Source organism: Gekko japonicus, unplaced genomic scaffold (assembly GCF_001447785.1).
Source record: "Gekko japonicus isolate JY-2015 unplaced genomic scaffold, Gekko_japonicus_V1.1 scaffold2946, whole genome shotgun sequence".
Lineage (NCBI taxonomy): Eukaryota > Metazoa > Chordata > Lepidosauria > Squamata > Gekkonidae > Gekko > Gekko japonicus.
This window is the reverse complement of record NW_015161498.1, coordinates 126,132-138,705: the sequence shown is the minus strand read 5'-3', so window position 1 is coordinate 138,705 and position 12,574 is coordinate 126,132. Positions and strand designations below refer to the sequence as shown.

The 12,574-nt window shown below is 47.0% G+C and overlaps 1 protein-coding gene across 1 annotated transcript in view; it reads left to right on the top strand.

Annotated features, from left to right (window-relative positions):
• Window positions 1-11,690: 11,690 nt before the first annotated feature.
• Window positions 11,691-12,574, top strand: part of PCDHAC2 (protocadherin alpha subfamily C, 2) — a 108,320-nt gene continuing 107,436 nt past the window's right edge. The window contains exon 1 of the mRNA XM_015429200.1: window positions 11,691-11,706. Within this exon, the coding sequence (XP_015284686.1) occupies window positions 11,691-11,706 (16 nt within the window). The remainder of the gene's footprint in view (window positions 11,707-12,574) is intronic.

Sequence of the window (12,574 nt, the reverse complement as noted above, 5' to 3'; positions counted from 1 at the left end):
AAAAGAGTCCAGTGGAGCCTGAGCGGTGGGTGTTGCCTTCTGACACACTTCCGATGATGTCAGGGGGCATGGCATATGCAAATAAGTTATGCTAATAAGTTATGCTAATGAGCTCCTGCACCTCTTTTTCTACAAAATGACCCCTGGTTGTACTGTATGCTGAATTAAAGGAACACATTCAGAAGCATCTGATATATCCCCTTTTGTGAGAAATGAAGGTGCCTGAGAGCGCAAGAATAGGCTAGTTTGACCAGGGCCAGGGAATGCAGCAGTGAAATAGAAATGGCCAGGGGTCATTTCGTAGACAGGGAATGCAGCAGTGGGATAGAAATAGCCAGGGGTCCTTTCATAGAAAAAGAGGTGCAGGAGCTCATTAGCATAACCTATTAGCATAACTTATTTGCATATGCCACACACCCTGACATCACCGGAAGTGTGTCAGAAGGCAACACCCACCGCTCAGGCTCCACTGGACTCTTTTGGATTGCTAGCTATTGGGGGGTGGGGAACGTGCAGATCTGTCCTTGCAGAGGAGGGAGAGCTTGTACCGGAATAAAACTTGGTCTTAAAGGTGCCACTGGACTGTTTTGGGCTGGGGGGCCGGGGGGGCTCTGCAATTTACCTGGCTGCTTCTTGCTCTGACTGAGGGCTGCTGGGAGCAGGGGGTGGGGCTTGTTGCATGTGCCCACCCCCTGGGCTCTTTACTGCCGGAGCTCCGCTCCTGTGCGCTCCTGCAGGAAATGACCCCTGGAAATGGCCTTTGCCAAACTGAGCAGGTGTCATTCAGAAGTCCTTCATCTGGGACAGCACCAGGTGTGAGACCACACTGGCCCATTTGGATCCAGCCAATAGGATCCTGCAGCTGAACTCCCTTTGTCCAGCTGGGGCATTGGAGGAATATGTGAGATTTAGTCCTTGCCCTCTGCTGCTAGGTGAGGGCCCAGGTGGACGTGAGAGTTGGCCTCCTCTTCAACATAAGGGCTAATAGCTATTGATTAGTCTAACCACTACATCTAATTTTCAGTCTGGTTTCAGCAATGCAAAGCATGATAGTAGCGTGAAATCCCAAGCCTTCAATGACAGGAGGTTGTCGTATTTGCTGAGAAGCTGGCTAGTGTCCCACTGCTCTGCTCAGCCAAGTCTGAAACCTTCCTCCAACTTTACTATGTTATTATTACGCCAGCTGGCAGTAATAATAATGCTTATGATTTAGAGTGCTTTTTGTTAGTCTTTAAAGCATTTTTGATGTATTATTTTCTTTTTCTGCTGAAAATAAGGAAGGTCAGTAATTTATATATTCCTGCAGGGAAAAAATATATTTTTAGACCACATATGGGGGGTCTGGATTTCTTAGCCACTCTCTCCTAGGGATTTCAGCCTCCAGGCGGGACCTGGGGATGCCCTGGAATTACAGCTCATCTCCAGACTAAAGAGATCTGTTTCCCTGGAGGAAATGGATGCTTTGGAAGGTGGACTCTATGGCATTGTACCCCATGAAGGTCCTGGTCCTCCTCAAGCTTCATCCCCAAATCTCTAGGAGTTCCCCAACCTGGAGTGGGCAACCCTACCCCCCCCATCCCTCACCAGTGGCTGGAGGGGACCTGGCGATCCTATGCTCTGCTGGAGATGTAATGAAGGGCAGCATTTTGTTCAAGTAGTAGATACTTATACCATGATCACATTAATAACATCTCTTTATTTTTGTGAAGCGGTCTTTGTAGTGAAGAGGCAATCTGGCCTTTGGTGTGAGGGACTGACCACTGTACACGTCTGTACACTGTACCCTGACCACTTCCCCATGGGGCCACGTTGATGGGCTCAGGGCTGAAGAGAGATCTGAACTCAGTCTGCAACACTAAGGATACTTTCCTGGGTGTGAGCCCCACTAAATAACAGGGGGCTGCAGGGGTCATTTTGTAGAAAAAGAGGTGCCGGAGCTCATTAGCATAACTCATTTGCATATGCCACACCCCCTGACATCACTGGGAGTGTGTCAGAAGGCAACACCCACCGCTCAGGGTCCACTAGACTTTTTTGGATTGCTAGCTATTGGGGGGGGGGCGTGCAGATCTACCCTCACAGAGGAGGGAAAGCTTGTACCTGAATAAAACTTGGCCTTAAAGGTGCCACGGGGGGAAACCCTTTTTTGCGAGAAGACATGGGCAGGTGCCGGAACTACCACCGGAAACGCAATCAGAGGCCCTCCCTTGCCCCGCGGTTTCCGGAAACTAGTACCTCGGAAGTACTAGTTTTTTACAGCGCATCTTCGGAGTGAAGCCTCGGGTGACCCACGGGAGCTCTACGCTTCCCAGATGTGGTGGTGAGATTGCACCCGGAAAATCCGCCTATCTTCCGTCTCTCTAGCGTGCCTAATGCTCCGTTTGACCACAGCCAATGGATATTTTCCTGGGTGTGAGCCCCACTAAATAACAGGGGGCTGACATCTGAGTAGATCTACTGAGGACTGCCCCACCAGATTGCAAATATGGAACAGACCGGGTGGCTCCTCTCCTGCCACAAGGGATGACCCCGTTCTCTCAGTCTTGGCGTCTGCTGATGGAATTGAAGGACCATCCAATGGTCTTTCCTGTATGAATAGCTCCGGGGTTTGAAGTAATACGATTTTAAAGTGATCTCTCAGGCTGAACAAGTACAATTGTGGCAAAAATGTATATCTAATGAAAGATATCTGGCCTAATTTTATTCCTGTCTCTTGTCTCCCTCCTTCCTTCTGTGTATTTCCTGCTTTCTTTCTTACTTCCCATCCATTTCCTCTTTTGCTAGCCCATCAGAATAGTTGTTTACCATTCCCCACTTCAGAACAGTTTGCACTATGATCTTCCTACTTCTATCTCACTTTCTGTCAGCAATAATAATAAAAGTTGATCATGAGCAATGTTCCCTCTAAGCTGTGGAGTCTTGTGAGCAAAAATTCTGCTTTGTGAGCTACCAGCAGTAAGAGCTGGCTCACCCTAACTCAGCTTATAATAAAAGTTGATCATGAGGTGCCATCAATGACATTGGTAGGGACAAAGAAAACAAAACTTTGTGCTGGTTCAGGAAGAGAACAAGTGTATTGATTTACTCTTGGGAGAGTGTTACATTTGAAAGGCAATATCATTGCAAACTTGATTTAAGGGACAGAAACATTTACCTGCTAGATCATCTACTATACCTCAGAAGGGAGCATAAATATATCTTCTAGTACATCCAACACCTGGTCTATGAAACTCTCTAAGCAGGTGTGCATAAAAGATTATTTAATTTTTATTTTACTTTATACATTTGTACCCAGAGGATTTACATTGTTCTCCCTCCTCCATTTTATCCTGACATCAGGCCTGTGAGGTAGGTTAGGCTGAGAGTGTGTGACTGACACAAGGTGACCCAGCGAGCTTCAGTGGTGGAGTGGGGACTTGAACCAGATCCTAGGAGCTCCCGAATCCTTTTCTGACACTCTAACCACTACACCACACTGGTTATCTGGAAGCCTAACAATGTGGTTGCTTGTCATTGGTGTGCTTTTGGGGAATTCTTGGTAGAGTTTAGTGCCTTTTCCGACCTAGCAGTTCGAAAGCAAGAAATTGCAAGTAGATAAATAGGTACTACTTCAGTGGGAAGGCAACAGCGTTCCGTGCGCCTTGGTGTTTAGTCATGCCGGCCACATGACCACGGAAACGTCTTCGGACAGCGCTGGCTCTTTGGCTTTGAAACGGAGATGAGCACCGCAACCCTAGAGTTGGATTCGACTGGCTTTCGAGCAAGGGAACCTTTACCTTTACCCAGAGGATTTACATTGTTCTCCCTCCTTCATTTTATCCTGACATCAGGCCTGTGAGGTAGGTTAGGCTGAGAGTGTGTGACTGACACAAGGTGACCCAGCGAGCTTCAATGGTGGAGTGGGGACTTGAACCAGATCCTAGGAGCCCCCGAATCATTTTCTGGCACTCTAACCACTACACCACACTGGTTATCTGGAAGCCTAAATATGTGGTTGCTTTTCATTGGTGTGCTTTTGGGGAATTCTTGGTAGAGTTTAGTGCCCTTTCCCAAGAATCAGGCAACTCACTGGAAGCATCAGGGCTGTATTGGTGAGCCCATTTCCACCTCGCTGGGAATTTTAGGGCAGGCTATTTGGAAATTGTTTTGACAATGTCTGTGTAAGCACTCTTACCATTGGAGGGCAGATTTACCAAACAACGTGGATTTTTCTGCAAGCTGGAGGGGGGCTCCCCTAGGTTTGCCAAAGTACAAATGGAAGCTGAGGCTGGACCTGTTTCCTGGATTTTTTTATAATATCGACAGGGGCAAATCCTTCACAAAGCAGATAGCCATATGTATATGGAACTCAGTCTAGCATATTTCTGTTTGTGTTTCAGCCAGTGGCCCTCAAGATATGAAGTGCCAGACACTGAACCTTTCTGTAACAAACAAGTTGTTGATATCTATGGATAATTTTCTCTCTCTCTTCTATAATGCTAGAACTTGATGGGTTGCAGATTCAGGGCAAGCCATTGAAAGTTCTTTGGCACACACAATTCATTTGTAGAATTGCTGCCACATATTTGTTTGTTGAAATATTTCTACCCTGGTTTTCTCCCCAATGGGGAGCCAAAGCAGCTTACAGTGCTGTTCTCCCATCTTCCATTTTATCCTAACAGCCACCCTGTGAAGTAGGCTAGGCTGAGAGAGAGAGTGATGAGACCAAGGTCACCCAGGAAATTTCATGCCAGAGGGGGGCTCTGAACTTGGCTCTCCCAGATCCAGAGTTGCCAGGCTGGCAACCAGTGAGAGCTTGGGGGCGGGACATGCAGCGTCATGTACACTATGATGTCACTTCTGGGAAACCCATAGCCAGGGGTCATTTCGTAGAAATACATTGTTCTCCCTCCTCCATTTTATCCTGACATCAGGCCTGTGAGGTAGGTTAGGCTGAGAGTGTGTGACTGCCCCAAGGTGACCCAGCGAGCTTCAGTGGTGGAGTGGGGACTTGAACCAGATCCTAGGAGCTCCCGAATCCTTTTCTGACACTCTAACCACTACACCACACTGGTTATCTGGAAGCCTAACAATGTGGTTGCTTGTCATTGGTGTGCTTTTGGGGAATTCTTGGTAGAGTTTAGTGCCTTTTCCGAAGAATCAGGCAACTTACTGGAAGCATCAGGTGAGGTGGAGGCAGCCTGAGGGCTGTGCTGGTGAGCCCATTTCCACCTCTCTGGGAATTTTAGGGCAGGCTATTTGTAAATTGTTTTGACAATGTCTGTGTAAGCACTCTTACCATTGGAGGGCAGATTTACCAAATGACATGGCTCTCCCAGATCTAGAGTTCCCAGGCTGGCAACCAGTGAGAGCTTGGGGGCGGGGCACGCAGCGTCATGTACACTATGATCACTTCTGGGAAACCCAGCCATAGCCATAGTGGGAGGCCTGGCAACCCTGCCTAGGTCCTCACCTAGCACTCTAACTGCTACACCAGGGTGACTTTCATAGTCAGATAAATGGTGAAAGCAACTGGATTAGATAGCTTTGAAAGGGAATTAGACAAATGCATGGAGGATGAGTCTACTTGTGCTTGTGGTCAATAGCTCAATGGAACTTCTGTGTTTGGAAACAGTGTACTTCTTTGTTCCAATCTCTAGGGATAAGTCGGGTGTCTGCTGCCATGCCCATTAATGAGCTTTCTGGAGAAATCTGTCTGGCCACTGCTTGAAAACGAATGCTGGTTGAGATGGACTCCCAGTGCGATCCCTCGGGACCCTTCCTTATGCCCCTTACACAGACTCATTTTCTTTCTCTATTAGCATAGAACTCCCACGCCTGTGTGTTAGCTACTAGGCCTATACCTCCACTCCATGACCTTGGTGATTCTGATTACTGAGGTTCAGATTCTTTGCTTGCAAGTTGTGGTTGCTGTGAATAATTGATTAAACTCTCTGGTGTCCCTCCTTTCTCTGTTTACTGAACTGGAGCTGCAGATCTCTTTCTTTTGTTGATGTCAGTAAAAAAGGTGCTTCTCTGCCCTTGTGCTTCCCTTGGTAACATGTTGTTCTTGGGCATCAGGGACATTTCTCCAGACTTGCTCATCTGCAGAAAGTAGGTCTTAGACTCCATGGTGGCTCTTTTTTGTCCCCAATGAAGAGCACATCAGGACTTTTCTTCCAAAATGACAACTTGTATTTCTTTTTCGCAGGAGACTGAAAGCACAGAAAACATGGTGCTTTGCCCAAGTCTGTGTATAATAGGGTGAGCGTTCTACCCTATGAGATGCTTCTCTGGCATTTTGACTCTGCAGAGTCCGGTTCAAGGTTGCTGCCATGAGCCAACACAGATAGCACAAGAATTCGACAGAGCCATCAGATGCCATAGAAAAGAGCCTTGAATGGTGCAAGATTAGGGGTGGAAATCAGGGTGCCATGTCTGAGGGTATGGTTTCAGGGCTGAGTACAGTCTCATGCACAGTTACTACAGTTTAAACCCATTGATTTAAACGACTGTATACTTGGTTAACACGACATTTGACTGTCAACCCAGGGAATGCAAGTGAGGGACCAGGATTAATGGATCAGGCTATTTGCTGCCTGGATTGAGAGTTTTTAATATTAACTCTGCATTTGTTGTTACAGCATTAATTACCACAGTTTTACAAAGAAGTAGGAGGAGGTAAATACAAATGTGGTTAAGGCTACTCTCCTTAAGGCTGCGGTGGCTCAAGTGGTTAAGACGCTGAACTGCAGGCTGTGGAAGGTTGGTAGTTCAGCAGTTCGAGACCCGGGTGCCACATGACGGAGTGAGCTCCTGTCTCTAGTTCCAGCTCCTGCCAACCTAGCAGTTCGAAAGCAAGAAATTGCAAGTAGATAAATAAGTACCACTTCAGTGGGAAGGGAACAGCGTTCTGTGTGCCTTGGTGTTTAGTCATGCCGGCCACATGACCACGGAAATGTCTTTGGACAGCGCTGGCTGTTCGGCTTTGAAACAGAGATGAGCACCGCAACCCTAGAGTCGGATTCGACTGGCTTTCGAGCAAGGGGAACATTTACCTTTACTCTCCCATGCTCTGACACGTCTGCTTCAAGAAAACATCTGGAATGGAATTTTGCCTGTTTGAAATCTCCCCAAATTTCATGTTCATTTTATAATAGCAACCTTTTCATATTTCACTTTTGATACCATAGTGTTTTTGTGCAAAATATTTTCCTTTTTTTTCATTTCAAAAGGAAATTAGGAAGAAAGGGGTATATATTTTTAATGCCACTCAGTAGTACAGGTATGTAGGAACCCCACATTCTAGCGTGCTGAGTTCTGTTGTAGGAAACCTGTCCATCCTGTGTATCCCCAAAACCTAGGGGGAAATTCTGCAGAGGAGGCTGGAAGGCAGCAGTTTCTACCATGGCTGGCCCACAGACATTCTCCCAGGAGTGCTTGTATCTTTATGCCTGCACTCTGATCACACCAGCTTCTCTTTTAGCTCTTTTTACATAGCTGCGGTGGCTCAAGTGGTTAAGACGCTGAACTGCAGGCTGTGGAAGGTCAGTAGTTCAGCAGTTCGAGACCCGGGTGCCGCAAAATGGAGTGAGCTCCCGTCTCTAGTTCCAGCTCCTGCCAACCTAGCAGTTCGAAAGCAAGAAATTGCAAGTAGATAAATAGGTACCACTTTGGTGTGAAGGTCACAGCATTCCGTGCGCCTTGGTGTTTAGTCATGCTGGCCACATGACCACGGAAACGTCTTCGGACAGCGCTGGCTTTTCGGCTTTGAAACGGAGATGAGCACCGCAACCCTAGAGTCGGATTCGACTGGCTTTTGAGCAAGGGAACCTTTACCTTTACCTTTACATAGATCTCATTTGTTCTCCATGGTTTCTGAGGCTGGAGGACATGTGCAGGGAGGGGCTGTGGCTGAACGGTAGAGTATCTGCTTGGCCTGCAGAAGGTCATAGGTTTTATCCCTGGCATGTCCAGTTAAAAGGATCAGGTAGGAGGTAATGTGAAAGACCTCTACCTAAGATCCCGGAGACCTGTTGCTAGTCTGAGTAGACAATATTGACCTTGATGGACCAACAGACTGGTCTGGTATGTTCTTCAAGCAAGGAAGTTATCTGGGATGTGTTCTACCAAGCAGAAGTCCTGCTAGCAGAAGAAGAGCCACTCAAGTTGCAGAAAGGCCCCTTAGGCTGCAGGAAGATTTCAGACTTCACTGAGCAGACTAGTAGGATATGTGCCCATAATTCTGGGCATGACAGGCCTGTAATGTGGTCTTGATGGTATAGGCTGTATAATCAATTGGAAGCTGTTGGGTGATTTTGGAGATTGCAGTGGAAACATATAGACCCGCAATTCCCTCTAAGCTGTGCATGTGAGATGCTGCTCATGAACCCAGGAAGCCCCGCTCAGCAGCAATCTGGAGCCACGCAGGGTCTTGCACTGCCCGTTGCCCATTTTAAGATCACAGCAGTTATATTCTGCTCGGGACGTGAATGGCTCTGCTCAGTAGGGAGGGGAATAGAGGCAACATTAGGTCTGGGCCTTACTCCTAGAAAAGTAGTCTTCGTGTTAGACTAGGATCTGGGTGATGCAAGTTCAAACCTCCACTCTGCCATGAAGCTCACTAAATGACCTTTGGCCAGTCTCACACACAAATGCACACTCAACAGTACTGCTAACATACTTGACAGCAATGTTCCCTCTAAGCTGTAGAGCCTTGTGAGCAAAAAATCTACTTTGTGAGCTGCTGGCATTAAAGTTGTGAGCAGGCAACTTGGCTACTGCATAAATTAGTTTCCTCTGGAGCCCTCCCTTCCTGAGCCAAAACAAAAATGTATGAGCTGCAGGCTAAAAACCTGTGAGCTAGCTCACACTAACTCAGCTTAGAGGGAACACTGCTTGACAGGATTGTTATAAAGATAAAGTGCAGGAGGGGAGAACAATGCACACTACCTTGAGCTCCATAGAGGAAGGATGGAATAAAAATGTACTAAATAAATAAGGTTTATAGCCTCAAATTAATATTAGAAAGAGCATTAAGACATTTCTGATGATCCACCAAGTGCAGTATGAGCTGTTGACTTAGGCAGCCCCCTTTCCACTGTGATGTTGATTCCAAGAACCCTCCATAGCTGTGTGACTTTGTGAGGTTGAAACTCCTCTTCATTGAGTGCCCCCCCCCCACTAACCATCATTAGCTTTGTCTTTAAATTCAGCTTCTGTTCGCTTGTCCACATTTTGGCCCCAACATAGCCAGAAAATGAGAATACATTTGTTTCTTTCTTTACAAAATGTGTATCCTGCCTTTCTGCCCTCACAAGGGCTAACAATTTAAAACATACATGATAAAAGAAAGGATTTTCTTTGAGAATTCAATCATGTGGCTCCCAGTCTGCAGTTTAAGGTAATACATCCCAGGCACAAGCTAGTGGGAATTGGGCTAGGCATTTAATCTAGCTGGTCGGACTACATAGCCACATGGTCTTTTATAAGGCTGCCATTCTGCACACAGTTTGGGCAGCTGACATGGAGACCCATTGACCTCCCACTGCAGCCTTAGCCTGCAAGGTCACCCTAAATACAAATCTCATCCAGCAAGTACACACTGGACAGGAAGGGTGATTTTTGGACAAGGGCTGTTTTGCTTACTAATTCCTGCAGCAACAGAAATGACCCATTTAAAGACAAGCCCTAACCAGACAAGATTTATACTGCTTTCTCATTGGTTGTTTGGCAGCTTTTCAAGGCCTCACATCTCTGAAGAATTCTGGCTCCTGATATATTGAGTGCAACAAGCAAAGTTTGGGTGAATGGGATTTACATAACAGATGAGATCAGATTTACGTTAAGATAACCTGGATGCAGTGATAGATTAAACCCAATGATCAGTTTGGGAAGGCCATACCTAAAAAAATACACCGAGCTTCAAACAAGGGAAGAATATGTAGCCAAGAAAGTCAGGCATAAAAGAGATCTGAACCATGAAACGAAATGGCTGAGGCTGGACCCAAACATGAAACACCCATGAGTTCAGGAGGGGCTTGGAGATATATTTAGAAAAGGAAAGAACAGAAAGCTTTAGAAGATTAACTCTGCAGTGAAATTCCATGCATGGGAAGGCTTGAATTGTTCAGGAGGGTTTTTTTTTATTGCCCTTGTTTCTCAATCTTGATTTTGAAAATGCTGTTCAAGTCTAGAGCATGACGCTAACTGGCTGAGAAGAAAATAACTGTATGTGTATGTTGCAGGCTTAGTTCTTACTAAGGTGGTAAACCTCTGTCTGGGCTGTACCAACTCAGACTGCAAATTGAGGCTAACATCAATGAATATTTCTTCGTAAAATGAAGAAAATTAATTCCCTTTATGTAGAAAAGTAGGTGTCAAGGGATAGTCTGACCTGCCGGTTTCTGGGTGGAGGGGATTTTTTGCATGGAAGAGGACTCGTGTGAACCTCAGCCTACAGCCTGAAGTGGAAGAGGCCAGACACTGATTTTACAACCCCAGTAAGAACCTGGGCAGACTCCTGGGCAGAATTCATCTCATGGGCACTAAAATGTCGTGACCATGTCTTGAAAGTATGCCAAGTGGGTTCAGAGGTCTGATCTAATTTTGACAGTGGGTTTACTGGTATTTTGTTGCTGTTGTTCAGTCACACAGTTGAGTCCAACTCTTTGCGACCCCATGGACCACATCACGCCAGGCCCTCCGGAGTTTGCTCAACTTCATGTTCATTGCATCGATAACACTATCTGACCATCTCACCCTTTGCCATCCCCTTTTTCTTTTACCTCCAATCTTTCCCAGTATCAGGGTCTTCTCCCTTTTCATTTGGTGGCCAAAGTATTTGAGCTTCGGCTTCAGTATCTGGCCTCCCAGGGAACAGTCAGGGTTGATTTCTTTTAGGATTGACTGATTCGATCTCCTTGCAGTCCAAGGGACTCTCAAGAGTCTTCTTTAGCAGTATTGGTATTTTACTTAACTTTAAAAATGTATTAGTTTCATCCTTTTATGATGTAAACGTTTGCATTTGGAATGTGTACATCTGTTGACTGTATTTTACTGAATGTCTGCATTAGGCCTAGCCTGAGTTAATCCAGCAAGCGTTGCACTGGATGGACTGTTTTATTGAGAATAAACTGGAAATCTGGGCAAACAAACATACAGGACCTATTGAACAAAAGAAAAACATGAAACTATTCCTTACCTAGGCTATTCATTGTAGAAATGCACACATTTTAAGGGCTGGCTCACAGACTCTGAGAGAAGGATTGGCTCCCTACAGACTCAAACAGAAGGAGAAATTGGAGGAGGAAGCCAGTGGGGCTCAAGATATGTGTGGACCAGAGCACAGGTTGGGGGTGGGCAGTTGTCTTTCTGTATCTGATGGTTACAGCATTTTGATTTGTAGACTGTGGGTGACAGATCCAAGCTTCATAGAAAACAAACTGGGCAAGCATGGATAAGTGCCTGTTATTCCCTAGTTTCCAAATCTGCATCCATTTATTACCGAAACATTATGATCCATTATTAATACTTTGAAGCTTGTGATTTTAGAAGTTCTGGAGCGCAGCGATTGTGGAGCCTGCCTGTAATTCAGGGAGGTGAATGGCCAAGTCCGCCAACATTTATGTCCTGTTGGTACTGTTTATTTCATTCATTTCTTTTCCCACCCCCCAACTATAAAGTTCTCTTTGAAATGCAGGACCCTGAAGATGTTGGCAGGGGAAGGTGAGGGAAAGGATCCCTGAAAAAGACATTTCTGGCGCTTCTGTAGGGAGAGGAGGGCACTGCAGGGAGCCTTAATCTTAATACAAAGCCGAAGGGGGAAAGAAGGCATGGCAAGCGTGACTCAGCATCATCGATTATGGCCACCAGCCCTTCTGGAGAAGCCTTCCAAGGACTCTGACGCAGCTGTGCAAGCCCCCCCTCCCCCCGCATCTCCTGGCTACCTAAAAGAGGAGCTGAGAGCTCTTTTCCTTCCAGCAGACTTTTTCTGGCACGTCTGAAACTGACACGCTGCTGTGGGTGTTTTGATAACCTATATTTTTCAAGGCTGGTGGTATCCATTTTAAATGGGTGGCGATTCTCGTTCATTATCTCCTGGAGCCTTGGAGACCAGGTGGGCCTTTCTAGATAAAGCAGCTCGGTAGACTTTTCTCTCCCCCACTCCCCTCTCTCCGAGAGGGGAGAGAAATCGACAGTTGCGTTTGCCTCCCTAACATTCAGCCGCCCGTTCCGAGCCGTGGTTTCCAGCTTTCCACCGGGGCCCCGAGTTACCACTGTGTCAGGGCCGCACCAAACGCGCCACAAACGACGCTGGCTGGTTTCCCGGCCAGGGAGAGGGGCTTTGCCTTGGGAAGAGGTCGGGCTCAGGGGGAGACTTCCCCCCCCCCCGGGCATCTCTAGGATCCCCCGAAAGCGGCTTGCCTGCTACGATGCTGCCGGCCGGCGGAGTCGACTGAGCGAAGGGCAGGCCGCCCGCTCTCCCCAGTCCCCTGCGGCGCCGGCAGGTCGCTGTCCACAGCTCAGGTGCTGAAAGGCAGCCCGGCCGAAGCTCGGCGCGCCCCTCCCAGCGCGCACGCCCGGCAGGAAGAGC